The sequence below is a fragment of the Staurois parvus genome, unplaced genomic scaffold, assembly GCF_062004578.1.
Source record: "Staurois parvus isolate SC_StPar_1 unplaced genomic scaffold, SC_StPar_1.0 ptg000760l, whole genome shotgun sequence".
NCBI lineage: Eukaryota > Metazoa > Chordata > Amphibia > Anura > Ranidae > Staurois > Staurois parvus.
The window spans coordinates 745153-764767 of record NW_028318556.1 but is presented as its reverse complement, the minus strand read 5'-3'; the positions used below and the strand labels follow the sequence as shown (position 1 = coordinate 764767).

At 41.5% G+C, this 19615-nt stretch overlaps 1 protein-coding gene across 1 annotated transcript in view; it reads left to right on the top strand.

Annotated features, from left to right (window-relative positions):
- LOC149444940 (VPS35 endosomal protein-sorting factor-like) overlaps positions 1-19615 on the top strand; it is a gene marked incomplete at its 5' end in the record, with an annotated part of 803117 nt that overhangs the window by 154707 nt on the left and 628795 nt on the right. Inside the window, 2 exons of the mRNA XM_089654375.1 lie at positions 11649-11760; positions 18073-18189. Coding sequence (XP_089510501.1) covers positions 11649-11760; positions 18073-18189 — 229 coding nt within the window. The remainder of the gene's footprint in view (positions 1-11648; positions 11761-18072; positions 18190-19615) is intronic.

The following is a 19615-nucleotide window of genomic DNA, read 5'->3' as shown; positions in this document are numbered from 1 at the left end:
TTCCAAGTGAGTAAGAATTACATTGGAGAAAACAAATTGAAATATCAACCAAAAGGTACCATAAAGGCAAATAATGGAGTTGAATATGCGTTTTTATCTCAATATAATTGTCAATATAAAAAGATTGAATTGATTTTTAAAAAATACTGGCCAATTATTAAAAAGGACAGAATTTTAGGCCAGGTAATTCCTGACAAACCTACTTTCATCTATACAAGGACTAATAATTTACGGGATGTTTTAGTAAAAAGTGTCATCTCTCCTCCCAAGAAAAAGAGGATTAATATGTTTAATTTGCAAGGCTTTTATCCATGCAAAAAATTTGAAGAGTAAAACAACAGGGACTAATATTAGGGTTATACCAGAGTTTACCTCCCAGAGTACTGGAGAAAACTTTAAAATTAAGAATTTTATTACTTGTAAATCGGCATTTGTAACGTACATCTTACAATGTTCGTGTCATCTACAATATGTGGGTAGGACGTCTAGACCCCTCTACAAAAGACTCAGAGAGCACATTACCAATATAAGGAAAGGCAAAAAGGATCATTGTCTGTCCAGACATTTCAGGGACGTTCATAACTGTAATCCGGGATCCCTGAAATTCTGTGGCATTGACTCTGTAGAAGCTCACTGAAGAGGGGGAGATAGAATTAAGGCACTATCACAAAATGAAACCACCTGGATATTTCAGTTACAGACATTTAGACCTAAAGGGTTAAATGTTGATTTAGATTTGAATTGTTTTATCTCAAATTTTTAATTTAAAAATTTTTTTTTAATATATCTGGGTATCGTTTTTAGTTTTTTTTTTGTGTACATATGTATATGCATGGTCGTGTGTGTACACATGCATGTGTATATATAGATACACTTAGATACTTATGGAACATTTGTTTAAAGGATAATAATGAGAGATAAAAGAAAAAAATTTAGATTGGTTGTGTGTATGTATATGTATGTGTGTGTGTATATATATATATATATATATATATATACTATTGGTCATTTTTGAGTAAATATTCGTTAGGGTCATTTTATTATTTATTTAGGTTCTATTTCTATTTATTTTATTTCTATTTTTGTTTATTTTTAATTTAATTTAATTTTTATTTTATTTACATTTTTATTTTTTTATATTTTATTTTCATTTGATTTTTATGTTTTATTTTATTTATTTTTAATTTTAATTATATTTTTTAATTTTTTTTATTTATTTACTTATATCTTTTCCTAAATGTTCTATCTGGGTATCACTAATTGCTCCACTAGATGGGGGTATAGATGTGGTGTAGTATTTACTGTTTGGTTTTATGAAGTTTTTTTGATGAACGTATTTGTTAACTTTATGTATTGGTAGTGAGTAATAAGATGGTGATATAACTTAGGATCTGATATATACCAATGAGTCTAATTGATATCTAAGACATTTACCTAAGTAGTGTGGCACTGCTTAGAAAGGTATGGGCTACTTTCCCATAGTTAAGATGGCGGCCGGAACTTTGCTAATTGACTGAGGAGCCTGTTATATTGCGGATAGAGGTCCGACGTGTTCATCCCTTAAGATTAAGTCCTGGATGTGACGAAACGTGTCGGGGAAGTGCCGTTGGACGCACAGAGCAGAAACCGGAAGTGATGCGGTGGCCATTTTGGAGTGTGGAGCCGCACTGTTATCCATCTGGAAGCTGCCTGGTAATTCCCAGCTGTGTGGGGTTTCTTTTAAAGTGCTGATTATTATCTATACATGTAAGCAGATACATTAAAGTTTATTTTATGGTATGAAACGGAATTACACTATATTCTTTTCATATACATCCTCCGTGGAACCGGGAGACCGGGGAACTGGCTTACGGTACCATGAGGGGATGACATTCTAATCATAACGTCAGGAGTGGAGGCAAGGAGACTGAGTGGTTTTGACAGAATCCTTTGCTAGATATCTTACAGCGTTTTTTTCATTTTATTAGGGTATGGGTATATATGCTATGAGTACTAGAAGTGATACACTTCTTTTTTTTTTTGAGGGTTTCCGTGGAAGCTGCTCTGAGGACAACACTATAAAGAAGTGATTTCAAGTGGGACGTATTAAAATAATTTTTTGGACTATAAGACACTGGACACTTACTCAATACTTTGTGTGAATTTATGTGCTTGGACATTTATCATTTGTAGAGCACTTATTGATATTTTGGAAGAGGGATTTTTGGATGGTTCTTGTAGATCATAGTGTGAGGTTTGTAACTTTCTATGGCGGAAATTTATTTTCCATTCGGAATCAAGTAGTTTATTGGGTGGTTTGGAGGATTTACTGTATTGTATACTTATATTTGTAAAATCTTGAAACTGGTGCATATGGCACTGTGCGAGCTAATGTGTGCCCATCATTAGAAGTGGGTGGATGCAGGGCGGTATATTCTAATGGTGAGAATACCACACACTTTTTCTGGCAGAGATTTCTTCTCTTTTTTTTTTTATTCAGCCCACAGGCTGCATAAAAAAAAACATAGTGAAAACATGTTCACAGTTTCGGAGGCTTTGAAATGCCAGGATAGCACCAAACCCCCCCAAATTACCCCTTTTTGGAAAGTAGACACCCCAAGGAATTTGATAAGCATGGTGAGTATTTTACAGATCTCGTTTGTTGCCACAAGTTTTTGGAAAATGAAGAAAAAAAATATATTTTATCTTTTCTTTTTTATGTTTCAAAACCTTCTGAGAAAAATTAGATCTGCTAAATACTCACCATGCCTTTTTTTTAATTCCTTGGGGTGTCTACTTTCCAAAAAGAGGTCATTTGGGGGGGTTTGGTGCTATCCTGGCATTTCAGGGCCTTCAAAACTGTGATAGGTAGTGAGGAAGTGAAATGAGGAAGTTACGCACCTTCAGGCTTTCAAAATGGTCATTGGATTTCAGGCTCCTGTATGTGGCTAGGCTCCCAAAAAGTCTCACGTGGTATCCCCATACTCAATAGAAGTAGCAGAATGTATTTTGGGGAGTAGTTTCACATATACCCATGTCTTGTGCAAGAAATATATAATTTAAATGACAACTTTGTGTAAAAAAAAAATGTTTTTGTCATTTTCCAGAAACTTGTGGAAGAAAAAAAAAATCTTTCATGGACTCAATATGCCTCTCAGCAGATTGCTTAGGGTGTCTACTTTCCGAAAAGGGGTCATTTGGGGGTGTTTGTACTATCCTGGTATTTTAACACCTCAAGAAATGTGATGGCCAGTCAGAAAGTAAAAGCTGTGTAAATTCTATTATCTATTCCATAGTTTGTAGATGCTATAACTTTCACACAAAGCGATCAGTATACACTTATTGGGATTTTTTAACCAAAAACCTGTAGCAGAATACATTTTGGCCTGAATTTGTGATGAAATTTTAGTTTTTTTGGATATTTTTTATGACAGAAATGAGAATATATCGTTTTTTTTTTTAACTTTTTTTTTTTTTTTAACTTTTTTTTTTTTTTTAACTTTTTTTTTTTTTTAACTTTTTTTGTTTATAGTGCCAAAAATAAAAAGCACACAGGTGATCAAATACCACCAAAATAAAGCTCTATTTGTGTGATAAAACCCCATCAATTTCATTTATGTACCGTATTGCATGACCGCGCAATTGTCAGTTAAACTAGTGCAGCGCTGTATAGCAAAAAAGTGGCGTAAATTGCAGTATCTACACCATAGTTTGTAGATTCTATAACTTTCACACAAAGCAATTAATATACACTTATTTGGATTTTTTTTACCAAAACATGTAGCAGAATACATTTTGGCCTAAATTTATAACTGAATTTGCTATATATTTTTTATAGCCGAAAGTAAAAAATAAAGTGTTTTTCTTCAAAATTTCCAGTCTTTTTTTGTTTATAGCGCGATAAATAAAAAGCGCACAGGTGATCAATTACCACAGAAAGAAAGCTCTATTTGTGTGGAAAAAAGGACGTAAATTTTGTTTTGGGTACAGCATTGCATGAGCATCCAATTATCAGTTGAATTAATGCAGCGCCGAGTAGCAAAAAGAGAACTGGTCATTAAGGGGGGTAAATCCTCTGTAGGGCAAATGGTTAAACATAAGAGGTCCAGTCTGCCCGGTGACAAAGTTTAACGACCGCGGTACCTTAACCATGTGAAGGTAGCAAAATAACGTGCCCTTTAAATAAGGACTAGTATCAACGGCACCACATTCATACTGTCTCCTTTCTCCAATCAATGAACCTGATCTCTCCGTGAAGAAGCAAGGATAAAAATATAAGTCGAGAAGATTCCATGGAGCTTTTACAACAGCATATTTCATTTTTTTTTTTTTTAAGTTTTGACTACAGAGGATCTTTGAGAAACTGTGTGTGATTCATACAAAATGGAATGTGCCTGAAACCATAATTTTGGGTCATTGAACATTTAGCATGCATTAGTTGAATTTGCCTCATTAGGTTTCCATCAACCTTAGGGTATTATGACCATTCAACTTTCACTTGTTGAAAGTGCTCCCTCTTCCACCACTTTAAAGTAATACTAAACTCTAAACATTTTATTTATCTTAGTGTTGCTACAGGAAATAAAAAGCAATTAATAACAAACATGTTAAACGCTCATGCTTTGTACAGTGGTATTTCACAGAGCAGCCCCAATCCTTCTCCTCTTGGGTCCCCCACCGGCGATCTTTGCTCCTCTTCTTCTTCTTCATGTGTCCCTATAGCAAGTAAGCACGTAGAGTGCTGGATCTATTCTCCCCTCTTCCACTTCACACGGGGGGGCAGAGAAAAAGAAAACATTTTTTTTTACCTTTTAATGCAAGGAGTGCATTAAGGTAAACATTTTTAGCTTTGGTTTTTAATGCGTTCTCTGCATTAAGGAGGCATGAGGAGGAACATGTAACCATCACTATCTTTTTAATTTTTCATTTTTTTTAACTTTACCTTTTAATGCTCAGTTTGGACAGATGGCCAGATGGCATTGGTAATGCTGGTGTGTGTATAAGTTATAGATAGATTAAATAGATAGATCTCTATCTCTATACAGTGTCTCACAGAAGTGAGTACACCCCTCATGTTTTTTGTAAATATTTTATTATATCTTTTCATGTGGCAACACTGAAGAAATGACCCTTTGTTACAATGTAAAGTAGTGAATGTACAGCTTGTATAACAGTGTAAATTTGCTGTCTCCTCAAAATAACTCAACACACAGCCATTAATGTCTAAACTGCTGGCAAAAAAAGTGAGTACACCCCAAAGTGAAATTGTCCAAATTGGGCCCAAATTGTTAATATTTTCTGTGGCCACCATTATTTTCCAGCACTGCCTTAACTCTCTTGGGCATGGAGTTCACCAGAGCTTCACAGGTTGCCACTGGAGTCCCCTTCCACTCTTCCATGACGACATCACAGAGCTGGTGGATGTTAAAGACCTTGCACTCCTCCACCTTCCGTTTGAGGATGCCCCACAGATGCTCAAGAGGGTTTAGGTCTGGAGACATGCTTGGCCAGTCCATCACCTTTATCCTCAGCTTCTTTAGCAAGGCAGTGGTCGTCTTGGAGGTGTGTTTGGTGTTATGTTGGAATACTGCTCTGCGGCCTAGTCTCCGAAGGGAGGGGATCATGCTCCGCTTCAGTATATCACAGTACATGTTGACATTCATGGTTCCCTCAATGAATTGTAGCTCCCCTGTGCCAGCAGCACTCATGCAGCCCCAGACCATGACTCTCCCACCACCATGCTTGACTGTAGGCAAGGCACACATGTCTTTGTACTCCTCACCTGGTTGCTGCCACATACGCTTAACACCATCTGAACCAAATAAGTTTATCTTAATCTCATCAGACCACAGGACATGGTTCCAGTAATGCATGTCCTTATTCTGCTTGTATTCAGCAAACTGTTTGCAGGCTTTCTTGTGCATCCATCTTTCGAAGAGGCTTCCTTCTGGGACAACAGCCATGCAGACCAATTTGGTGCAGTGTACAGCGTATGGTCTGAGCACTGATAGGCTGACCCCTTCAAACCCCTTCAACCTCTGCAGCAATGCTTGCAGCATTCATACGTCTATTTTCCAAAGACAACCTCTGGATATGACGCTGAACACATGCACCTAACTTCTTTGGTCGACCATGGCGAGGCCTATTCTGAGTGGAACCTGTCCTGTTAAACCGCTGTATGGTCTTGGCCACCGTGCTGCAGCTCAGTTTCAGGGTCTTGGCAATCTTCTTATATCCCAGGCCATCTTTATGTAGCGCAACAATTCTTTTTTTCAGATGCTCAGAGAGCTCTTTGCCATGAGGTGCCATGTTGAACTTCCAGTGACCAGTATGAGAGAGTGAGAGTAATAACCCCAAATTTAACACACCTGCTCCCCATTCACAATTGAGACCTTGTAACACTAACGAGTCACATGACACGGGGGAGGGAACACGGCTAATTGGGCCCAATTTGGACATTTTCACTTAGGGGTGTACTCACATTTGTTGCCAGTGGTTTAGACATTAATGACTTTGTTGAGTTATTTTGAGCGGACAGCAAATTTACACTGTTATACAAGCTGTACACTCACTACTTTACATTGTAGCAAAGTGTAATTTCTTCAGTGCTGTCACATGAAAAGATATAATAAAATATTTACAAAAATGTGAGGGTTGTACTCACTTCTGTAAGATACTGTGTGTGTGTGTGTGTGTGTGTGTGTGTGTGTGTGTGTATATTTATATATACAGTCAGGTCCATAAATATTGGGACATCAACACAATTCTAACATTTTTGGCTCTATACACCACCACAATGGATTTGAAATGAAACAAATAAGATGTGCTTTAACTGCAGACTGTCAGCTTTAATTTGGGGGTATTTACATCCAAATCAGGTGAACGGTGTAGGAATTACAACAGTTTGCATATGTGTCTCCCACTTGTTAAGGAACCAAAAGTAATGGGACAATTGGCTTCTCAGCTGTTCCATGGCCAGGTGTGTGTCATTCCCTCATTTTCCCAATTACAATGAACAGATAACAGGTCCAGAGTTCATTTCAAGTGTGCTATTTGCATTTGGAATCTGTTGCTGTCAACTCTCAAGATGAGATCCAAAGAGCTGTCACTATCAGTGAAGCAAGCCATCATTAGGCTGAAAAAACAAAACAAACCCATCAGAGAGATGGCAAAAACATTAGGCGTGTCCAAAACAACTGTTTGAAACATTCTTAAAAAGAAGGAACGCACCGGTGAGCTCAGCAACACCAAAAGACCCGGAAGACCACGGAAAACAACTGTGGTGGATGACCGAAGAATTCTTTCCCTGGTGAAGAAAACACCCTACACAACAGTTGGCCAGATCAAGAACACTCTCCAGGAGGTAGGTGTATGTGTGTCAAAGTCAACAATCAAGAGAAGACTTCACCAGAGTGAATACAGAGGGTTCACCACAAGATGTAAACCATTGGTGAGCTTCAAAAACAGGAAGGCCAGATTAGAGTTTTGCCAAACGACATCTAAAAAAGCCTTCACAGTTCTGGAACAACATCCTATGGACAGATGAGACCGAGATCAACTTGTACCAAAGTGATGGGAAGAGAAGAGTATGGAGAAGGAAAGGAACTGCTCATGATCCTAAGCATACCACCTCATCAGTGAAGCATGGTGGTGGTAGTGTCATGGCATGGGCATGTATGGCTGCCAATGGAACTGGTTCTCTTGTATTTATTGATGATGTGACTGCTGACAAAAGCAGCAGGATGAATTCTGAAGTGTTTCGGACAATATTATCTGCTCATATTCAGCCAAATGCTTCAGAACTCATTGGACGCCGCTTCACAGTGCAGATGGACAATGACCCAAAGCATACTGCAAAAGCAACCAAAGAGTTTTTTAAGGGAAAGAAGTGGAATGTTATGCAATGGCCAAGTCAATCACCTGACCTGAATCCGATTGAGCATGCATTTCATTTGCTGAAGACAAAACTGAAGGGAAAATGCCCCAAGAACAAGCAGGAACTGAAGACAGTTACAGTAGAGGCCTGGCAGAGCATCACCAGGAATGAAACCCAGCGTCTGGTGATGTCTATGCGTTCCAGACTTCAGGCTGTAATTGACTGCAAAGGATTTGCAACCAAGTATTAAAAAGTGAAAGTTTGATTTATGATTATTATTCTGTCCCATTACTTTTGGTCCCTTAACAAGTGGGAGGCACATATGCAAACTGTTGTAATTCCTACACTGTTCACCTGATTTGGATGTAAATACCCTCTAATTACAGCTGACAGTCTGAAGTTAAAGCACATCTTGTTCGTTTCATTTCAAATCCATTGTGGTGCTGTATAGAGCCACAAATGTTAGAATTGTGTTGATGTCCCAATATTTGTGGACCTGACTGTATATATATATATATATATATATATATATATATATATATATATATATATATATATATATATATACACAGTGAGTTACAGAAGTATTTTAACACCCTGCGATTTTTCATGTTCTCGTACTTAGAAATCATGGAGGGGTCTGAAATTCACATTGTAGGTACATTCCCACTCTGAGAGGCAGAATTAAAAAAAAAAATTCAGGAAATCACATTGTATGATTTTTAAAGAATTTGTCTTGCACTGCTGAACATAAGTATTTGAACACCTAAAGAAACCGCAAGAATTCTGGCTCTCAAAGACCAGTTACTGTGCCTTTAAAAAGTCCACCTCTACTCCACTCATTAATCTAACTTAGTAGCACCTGTCTGAGCTCTTTAAAGACACCTGTCCACCCCACAGTCAGTCGCCAACTTCTACCATGGGCAAGACTAAAGAGCTGTCACAAGACACCAGAGACAAAATTGTGGACCTCCACAAGGCTGGAAAGGGCTATGGGGCAATTGCCAAGCAGCTTGGTGAAAATAGATCAACTGTTGGAGCAATTGTTAGAAAATGGAAGAAGCTAAAGACAACTGTCAATCTCCCTCGGACTGGGGCTCCGTGCAAGATCTCGCCTCGTGGGGTATCACTGATAAGAAAGGTGAGGAATCAACCCAGAACTACAAGGAAGGAGCTGGTCAATGACATGAAGAGAGCTGGGACCACAGTTGCAAAGGTCACTGTCGGTAGAACACTACGCCGTTATGGTTTGAAATCATGCATTGCGGGGAAAGTTCCCCTGCTTAAGTCATCACATGTCCAGGCCCGTTTGAAGATTGCCAATGACCATCTGGATGATCCAGAGGAGGCATGGGAGAAAGTCATGTGGTCAGATGAGACCAAAGTAGAACTTTTTGGTCTAAACTTCACTCGTGTTTAGAGGAAAAAGGATGAGTTGCATCCCAAGAACACCATCCCTACTGTGAAGCATGGGGGTGTGGTAACATCATGCTTTGGGGGTGCTTTTCTGTGAGGGGACAGGACGACTGCACTGTATTAAGGAGAGTATGAAGGGGCCATTTATTGTGAGATTTTGAGCAACAACCTTCTTCCCTCAGTCAGAACATTGAAGATGGGTCGTGGCTGGGTTTTCCAACATGAGAACGACCCGAAGCACACAGCCAGGATAACCAGGGAGTGGCTCCGTAAGAAGCATATCAAGGTTCTGGAGTGGCCTAGCCAGTCTCCAGACCTAAATCCAATAGAACATCTTTGGAGGGACCTGAAACTCCGTGTTGCTCAGCGACAGCCTCGAAACCTGATAGATCTAGAGGAGATCTGTGTGGAGGAGTGGGCCAAAATCCCTGTTGCAGTGTGTGCAAACCTGGTCAAGAACTACAGGAAGTGTTTGACCTCTGTAATTGCAAACAAAGGCTTCTGTACCATATATTAACACTGATTTCCTCAGGTGTTCAAATACTTATGTTCAGCAGTACAAGACAAATTCTTTAAAAATCATACAATGTGATTTCCTGAATTTTTTTTTTAATTCTGTCTCTCAGAGTGGGAATGCACCTACAATGTGAATTTCATACCCCTCCATGATTTCTAAGTGGGAGAACGTGCAAAATTGCAGGGTGTTCAAATACTTCTGTTCCTCACTGTATATACAGTGGGGCAAAAAAGTATTTAGTCAGCCACCAATTGTGCAAGTTCTCTCACTTAAAAAGATTAGAGAGGCCTGTAATTGGCATCATAGGTAGACCTCAACTATGAGAGACAAAATGAGAAAAAAATCCAGACAATCACATTGGCTGATTTGGAAAGAATTTATTTGCAAATTATGGTGGAAAATAAGTATTTGGTCAATATCAAAAGTTCATCTCAATACTTTGTTATATATCCTTTGTTGGCAATGACAGAGGTCAAACGTTTCCTGTAAGTCTTCACAAGGTTGGCACACACTGTTGCTGGTATGTTGGCCCATTCCTCCATGCAGATCTCCTCTAGAGCAATGATGTTTTGGGGCTGTCGCTGGACTTTCAACTCCCTCCAAAGGTTTTCTATGGGGTTGAGATCTGGAGACTGGCTAGGCCACTCCAGGACCTTGAAATGCTTCTTACGAATCCACTCCTTCGTTGCCCGGGTGGTATGTCTGGGATCATTGTCATGTTGGAAGACCTAGCCATGTTTCATCTTCAATACCCTTGCTGATGGAAGGAGGTTTGCACTCAAAATCTCACGATACATGGCCCCATTCATTCCTTCCTGTACTTGGATCAGTCGTCCTGGTCCCTTTGTGGAGAAACAGCCCCAAAGCATGATGTTGCCACCCCCATGCTTCACAGTAGGTATGGTGTTCTTTGGATGCAACTCAGCATTCTCTCTCCTCCAAACACGACGAGTTGTGTTTCTACCAAACAGTTCTCTTTTGGTTTCATCAGACCATATGACATTCTCCCAATCCTCTTCTGGATCATGCAAATGCTCTCTAGCAAACTTCAGATGGGCCCGGACATGTACTGGCTTAAGCAGGGGGACACGTCTGGCACTGCAGGATCTGAGTCCCTGGCGGCGTAGTGTGTTACTTTGTTACGTTGGTCAAAGCTCTCTTCAGGTCATTCACTAGGTCCCCCCGTGTGGTCCTTTTGACCCCATGGGGTGAGATCTTGCGTGGAGCCCCAAATTGAGGGAGATTATCGGTGGTCTTGTATGTCTTCCATTTTCTAATTATTGCTCCCACAGTTGATTTGTTCACACCAAGCTGCTTGCATATTGCAGATTCAGTCTACCCAGCCTGGCGCAGGGCTACAATTTTGTTTCTGGTGTCCTTCGACAGCTCTTTGGTCTTCACCATAGTGGAGTTTGGAGTGTGACTGTTTGAGGTTGTGGACAGGTGTCTTTTATACTGATAACAAGTTCAAACAGGTGCCATTGATACAGGTAATGAGTGCAGGGCAGAGGAGCCTCTTAAAGAAGAAGGTACAGGTCTGTGAGAGCCAGAAATCTTGCTTGTTTGTAGGTGACCAAATACTTATTTTCCACCATAATTTGCAAATTCTTTCCAAATCAGCCAATGTGATTGTCTGGATTTTTTTCTCATTTTGTCTCTCATAGTTGAGGTCTACCTATGATGCCAATTACAGGCCTCTCTCATCTTTTTAAGTGGGAGAACTTGCACAATTGGTGGCTGACTAAATACTTTTTTGCCCCACTGTATATAATTTTTTTTTTATGCATGATTATGATAAACTTTAAATTGACTATAACAAATAGGTTGCCTGGATTTCATTGACTTTTTTGTTACCTATAGTGCTTTGTTGCTGAATTCAGTCATGTCGGCATTCAGGGCTGAGTTTATTGCTGCCAGATCGATGGACTTCATTGGAATGGTCAAAGAATGTGATGAGGCTGGATTTCCTAAGGTATCTTTTATTATGATTTGCATGATTGCTTATAGATATTTTTGCAGTTATTTCGTACAATGGGCCAATTTCTGTGCAGTCAAATCAAGAGATTCTCATAAAGTTGAGCTACCCACATTCACTGTTATGATTTTTTTTCTTTCATACTTGAGTAAATTTAAATCATAAATGTCTAGGTATGCATTTTTTCACTTTGTTCAGTCAGTAATATATAGCTAACCATAGGCAGTAGTCTAAGGTTCAACTCCTAAGATTAGAGAAGGGATAACTATACCACCAACATATAGTATGGCAACTATAATTGGCATTTTTGCACAATCTTTCCTTTCCTCCACTTCCAGGCTATTCATGACTATGTGGGTTATTCACCACCTATAGGTGGATGTACACTGGCCAACCAATCAGAGGGGAAGTTTTCCCCTATCTAACCCCTCTACACAGGAAGTAATTCAGTTTTTTCGCCAGTGCCTTTTAGGTGGATGGTCACTGAAAGTGTTGCTTGTTCTCCAAGGAGCATACCTAAGGTCTGGATGGGTTTCTTGGGTAATCATGGACTTTATTCTGATCCATTCAGAAAGCTGCTTAGCCAAGTTGGATGGTACTCGAGCCTCGCTGGATAAAGAAGAGTACTCAGGGTTTTGCCTGTAATGCAGCCTTACAGCGCTGTACCCTGTGTAACGGAACCCTGTGAAATAGAAACTTTCCAAGGCGTTTTTCCAGTAGGATGCTGTTCAGGTCAGAAGCAGTGGCCCCATTTAATAGGGCATCGAGTCCTTAAAGGTCTAAATGACAAAGCCCACTGTGATGGGTGAAGGTTGGTACCTAACGAAAGTCAGGACCTGCTTCGGTACTGGTAAGCTGCCTCTGTATTTTCTTAAAATCCATTTGTGATTTTGGGGGAAAGGAGAAGTATATTTCAGTTGCAGTGGGCCGTGATACCACTAGGGGGAGTGTTCACTTTAAACCTTCCATTTTGTCTACCTGTGCTGTTATCTGGAGGCCACTAGAGGGAGCAAAGAGCCTGGAAGTGCATCTGGCGCATGAGGATCACGTGAGCACTTGCAGTGGAGGTCGGAAATGGAAGTCAGCCATGTTTATCCGGCATCCTGGACACTCGTGGCTGGGCTGTTGCTGGACGCTGTGGCTGGGGCATAGAGCAGGCTGTTTGGTGGGGGCATTTGAATACTCATCTTGGTGGGGACAGTAGGCCAGTCAGTCAGAAGGCTGCCTTTGGGGTGGCCCAGGGAGCAACGTACGCAGTGAGTGGTTACCATGCTACTTGCATAGCTGCATTGGTCCCTGTGTTGCTGTTCGATACACAGGGTAGAAACGATTAGTGAACTAATGTCTTCCAGAAAGCAGAGTTGAGCAACTGGGCAATTTTAGCTACTGCAGTTGTCTGGCATTGTGGCTACTACTGGTGTTTGTGTCAGCATGTGTAAACCAAGGACGATCTTGCTTCATCATTAGCAGGATTAGAGGATAAGAAGGCAGGGATGTTTGGCTCTGTTTCACAAGAAGCTAAGAAGTGGGAGAGGTCCCCCTCAATAGAGCAACCAATCCTAGAGCAGGAATGGGTGTGACCTGAGGATGAGAAACAGGAGGAGGGTCAGGCAGTAGACTCTATAACGAAGGGGTCACACCCTGAAGAGAAGCAGGCAATTTTTGCATCTCAATCTCAGAGGTTATTGGTGCAAGACCTCACTGATATGGTACGCTCTGGTTTCAGGCTACCTCCAATACCTCTACTACCTCTGAGATTACTTATTGCTCTTTGAAACCTCCACAGAATGTTCAGGCCTTTCCAGTGCCTACTCTCCTGTAACAGATTATGTATGCTGATTGGGACACCCAGACAGGGTTTTTCCTTTTTGCATCCCATGGAAGAAAAGTTTAAGAAATGGGTTATGCCTGTAAGTGGATGCGGCTGTTTCATCCCTGAATAAGTCTTTAACATGTCCTGTAGGTAATGTCAAGGTCTTCGAGGATCCAGCATATAAGAAGCTGGCATCTCTCCTTAGGGCCTTTTTCTCTCTGTAGGTTCTGCCAACACAGCCTGCAGTGTCAGCTATTAGCGTTTCCCAGAGTCTTTCTGACCAGGTCAACCGGTTGCTTGGAAGGTCTTCAGGGCAGGGGGATTATCTGGCCAAGGATTTGGATGATGTTCCACATGCTTTTATGTTTTGCTATTTAATACTCTTTAAGGATTCAATTCAGCAAATTTCTCACATAGCCCTCTTGTCAGTACACATGTGCAGGGTTTTGTGGCTGAACAGTTGGTCAGTGGAACTGCCGTGCAAAAAGTTGTTGACAGGGTTTCCCTTTCATGGAGAGAAACTGGTGAGGATTTAGATAAGTATATTTAGAAGATTTCTGGGGAAAACAAAATCTCTTTTATCCTTTAAAAGAAAATCCAAGTGCCCTTCTTTTAAGGTGCAAAAGTCAGCCAAAGGGGATCCAAAGTCCACCTCATTATTCAGGTGGGGGAAGGCTCTTGGATTTAGTAAAAGCCTGGAAGGCTCTAATCCAAGACAAGTGGGTAGTTTCCACAATGTCGATAAGGTATGGGCTGGAATTTTGGGTTCTTCCCCCACCCTAGTTTCTGGTCAAGTTTACAGACTATTCCAGAGAAAAGAAGGCTTTTACAGGCACTCAACCACCTGTTCTCCCAGGGGATAATCACCCAGCAGGTAAAAGAGGCCAAGGGTTTTATTCAAACCTGTTCACAGTCCCAAAGCCAAATGGGAATGTGAGGCCCATTTTGGACCTCAAGGGTCTAAACCGTTTCTTAAACGTCTGGTCAATTCGTATGGAATCCATTCGGTTGGTAGTGGCCTCTTTGCAGGAAGGAGACTCTTTAGCATCTATCAACATCAAAGATGTTTAACTGCACCTACCGATATTTCTTGCTCATCAAAGATTTATACTTTTTGTAGTAGATGCTCAACATTTTCATTTCGTAGCACTTCCTTTTGGGCTGGCCACAGCTCCTCGAGTCTTTACGAAGGTTCTCGCTCCAGTATTGAGGATGGATATCGATCATAGGATATGTAGACTATCTATTGCTCTGGGTTGGTCTGTGCTAGGTCTGAAGCAGGATGTGGCTTTTACGGTTTGTAATGGAACCGACCCAGACTGCGCTTGAATACTTCCGTTAGAATACCGCTTCCCCGTCCGAACACCGACAACAGACACTACAGCCAACCATACAAGACTAGACGACACCAGTCTTGAAGTAAACCAGGAGGTAGACTACTTTATTTGAACACAGATACAAGATATGTTCACTTAGGGGACAATCCCCCCTCCCTGCATAATGACACAGGGCGGGGCAATCTACATTTAGTAACGAGACCCACAGGTATTCAAACTTCACACCAGCAGAGAGTCCCATCAGGAGGTAGGGCTGCTTAAGACCCCCCCCCCCCCCCCACTAAGCTAATACACATAACATTAAACTATCCACAACCCCCACCTATCTCCTAAACATGTCTACACAGTGTGAGACAAAGCCCACACAATATTAGGACAGATCACCCTGTACCCCTAACAGGTACTGGGTGATTTACAAATAAGAGGGATATGGGGAGCTGAGACAGGGGTGTCCCCACCTCTCCAAAGTGAGCTGGGTTCCATGGGCCCCCCACCCAAAGTGACTCCCGTCACACGGTTCAGATCCTGAAACGACTAGGCTGGGTGCTCAATTTCGATAAGTCAGTCTTGGAGCCAGTACAGTGCCTGGAATATTTGGGGATGGTTCTAGACATGGTTCAGGCAAAGGTGTTTCTGCCTCCAGGGAAATGCTGCACCCTGAAAGAACAGGTCCGCAGTTTAAGGGCCAAGAGGTATCCTTAAAAGATATGTTCCAAGTTCATCAGCAGTATTCATTTCGGGTTTGGAGAATTGGCAGGTGACTATCTCAGTCACCAACAATTGGTTCCAGGGGAATGAACTTTGCATCCCAAGGTTTTCACAACAATTTGCCAGTGATGGGGTTACCCAGACGTAGATCTGTTGGCATCCAGGTTCAACAACAAGGTCAATCATTTTGTGTCCAGGTTAGATGCAGCAGGGGTAGATGCCTTAGTGATTCCTTGGAACCGCTTTTTTTTGCTTTTCATCCAATTTAGCTGCTGCCATGTGTCTTATGCAGGATTCAGGTGGAATCAGTTCCGGTGATACTGATTGCCCCAGCCTGGCCCAGGAGGGCCTGGTATGCAGACATAATGAGACTGGCAGTGAATGGTCTGTGGTCTCTGCCATGCTGGCCAGCCCTGCTGACTCAAGGCCCTATGTTGCACTGGTCCTGTTGACTCATAAGGTTTTGTTTCTAGTGGAAATCACTTCTGCGAGAAGGGTGTCGGAGCTGGCAGCTCTTTCTTGCAGAGAACCATTTCTGGTTTTGCATCAAGATAAGGTGGTGTTGTGACCTCAACCTACTTTTTTTTTTTTTTTTTAAATCAAAGGTAGTTTCTGATTTTCATCTCAATCAGGACATTATTCTGCCTTCATTCTTTCCTGGTTCCTTAGCAAGAGAAAGAACTCTGCATGCCTTGAATGTGGTTCGTGCTGTAAGGGCCTTCTTGAAGGTGACGGCACAGGTCAGGAGGTCAGATGCTCTGTTTGTGCTGCCTGAGGGGCCTTGGAAAGGGCAGGTGGCGTCCAAGACAACTATTTCACATTGGATCTGCCAGTTGATCATTCAAGCCTATGGTTTGAAAGTAAGGTTCCATCCTTTCGGGTGAAGGCACACTGTACCAGGAGTGTTAAGGCATCTTGGGCAATCCGCCCTCATGCGTCAGTGGCTCAGGTTTGCAAGGCCGCTACATGGTCTTTGGTTCACACATTCGCAAGGTTCTATAAGGTGGATGTCAGAGCCACAGAGGATTCTGCCTTTGGCCGTAGTGTTACGGACTGCTGAGTAGGTCTTGAGGGATTGTTGATGGTGGCTATCATGGTGTCGCCCTCCCCTCAAATTTCTTTATTGCTTTAGGACATCCTATATAGTCATGAATAGCCTGCTCCGTGTCTCATAATATACAATAAAGAAAACTTTTTTTTTTCTACATACTTACCTGTAAAATCCATTTCTAGGAGTACATCAAGGGGCACAGAGGTCCTGCCCCTCTTTCTGGAATTTCATTGCTTGCAGCAAAAACTTAAGTATTTCCTGTGTAGGAGGGGTTATATAGGTGAGGACTTCCTCTCTGATTAGTTTCCATTCACCTATACAGTAGATTGCGTATGTCACGGTGTGCCCCGTGCCGCCACCCCCCCTGTGCCTGCTGTCCCTCTGCCTGTCCCTTCACCCCTTCCTCTCCCCCTTGCAGATTCTTCACATCATATCACAGCCCACTTCAAAGGATGTGCAGGATGTAAAGAAGCTGCCCCTGTGGTGCGGGTCGCACCTCTCCCAGGAATGTCGCCAGAGAGTCACGACCCCCCGCCAGGAGACCTCCGGCACAGGCCGCCGGGATGTCTCAGTGCATCCCCCCCAGTGGGCGCAGCGTGGGCATGAGGCTTCCTGCGCTCTGCGCCCGCCGGAGACAAAGGCAGCGCTCACGAGAGCAAGGCCTGAGTCGGGGGCGTGCCTCGTTGCCCTGGCAATGCGGCGCTGGGCTGGACGTTGCCGGTCTCGAGTCAGGGGGGCGTGCTTCGCTGCCCCGGCAACCTGGTGCTGGGCCGGACATTGCCGGGGCAACCGGGAAGCGTCCCGCTCCGGCCGATCTCTTGTTCTTGCTGCTGGTCCCTGAAGCTGCTGGGATGTCTGAGTTGAGGCCAGACTCTTGCAGCCATCCCTGCTGAGCACTCTGCCTAATACTCTGGGTCATATGTCAGCTAAGAGCTACTGGATCTCCTAGATGTGTACTATCTGGTCAGCTGTTTTGAAACTTGATTCTCCCTCATTGCCTCTGTCCTGTTGGTGGTCTCTAGAATGAGTACATTCTAATAATTCAAGAGGGACACAGACTATACCCTGAATAGAGTATAGTTCATACACCTGTCCATCAGCTCATTTGTTAAAACTTTACTTTGTAGCAGGTTCTACTGGAGCTGAACTGATTCAACTCCTGTAGTTGGTCAATGGTGAGTGCTTACAACAGAGCACATAATGCATCATGGCAGGCTGACTAGCTAAATGCTAACAATTACCCGATGTCTTGCTTGCAGACAGTGGCATGAAGTTCATGCTCTAATCGTTATTAGCAGTGAAGTTAAAAAGTAAAGCTACAGTTATTGCTGATTACGGTTTGCTGGTCTATGACCCTAATGATTATAGTTTTTTTTTTTTTTTTTTTTCTTCTTCTAAAGCATCTACTATTCCGCTCCTTGGGATTGAATTTGGCTTTGGCTGACCCTCCTGAGGGTGACAGACTGCACATTTTAAATGAAGCATGGAAAGTGATTACGAAGTTGAAAATCCCACAGGTATGTTGTTTATAAAATAAAATAATTTTAGCACAACTCCAGACAAATTATTAAATGCACATTGGACATATATAGAGGAGCTGCATTACCTGCCAAGAATTTTTGTTTATGTCCATCCAGTTCTGAGATGCCCATCCAGTCTTGAGCTCTACAACACATTCTAGCTAGCCTGTTTACCTGACTTTTTCTTCCCTATAATAAAGTAACACTGTCAAGTAACTGCCTTCTTACCAGCTTGTGACTGAGCTGATATTCACCAGAACAAACTGATGAAGTAACTGCTGTGCTTTCTTTCTTTCAGTATGTTCCTTTTCAGCATATGTTAGATTGTAAGCTCCAAGGAGCAGGGCCCTCAAATCCCTCTTGTATTGAACTGTATTGTTGCTGTATTGTCTCCCGTTATATTGTAAAGCGCTGAGCAAACTGTTGGCGCTATATAAATCCTGTATTATAATAATAATAATGTAAATGCAGGATACCTGTTTGGTCAAAATTACTTCCCTGCAATACATTGCTATTGTGCAAGGGGGTTACAGAAGCTGAAATCATGTCAAATTCAAGTACTTTACTAGTTAAGTGATAGTAAATGCACACTGTTTAATTTACATTATCTCTTCTCATTCTCTATGTGGATGATGGTACTGTAATTATTTTAATTTAAAAAAATAAATAAAACTGAGTACCTTTTTTACAAATCGATATACAGCTCTCACAGGACCTAGCTCTTTCTCAGTCAGTCTATAGGGTTATAGTGGCAGGAAGAGCTTCTAGTACTCTGCTACTGGTCACATGTTCAAAAGAAAAGAAAAAAAGCATTTGGAATATAGCGTTCAAATAAATAGTTAATATAAAAAAAAAACTGTTTTAAATTGTCATACAATATATATTTGACATTACATGTTTGTTATTTTTTGGCAATAACATGGTGTGGGCAGATTGCTGTCATGCCCCCCCAGTGTGTGTCTTAGAATAACAGGGAGGTGAAGCCTCCAGCAATTAAGATGTAATATCTCACTAACATTGTGTTTAGCTGGCTAGTGGGCATGGAGGAGGAGGGAGTGGGCTGTCATTTACCACTGTGTATACGTCCACATGGGTGACTATAGTTACATGGGCTGCTCAGATGTGATAAGGAAGTAATAAGAACTAAAAAAAAATGTGCTACGGCTCTATTGGATGTTAAAAAAAAGCATAGCAGCTAGCACAATACCTTAATACAAAGCATAATAAACATCACAAATACTGCAGCACTATGATAAATTAAAATGTATGTTCAATATAACAGTGCAATGCAAATATATCAAACTCTTTTGTGTCACCACAAATTGAAACTAAAAAAACAAAGGAATCCAAATGTGAAGCAAAAAACAGTGAATGAGGTAAATGACAGATGTGGAAACCAAACACCACCAAACTTCTTAATGAT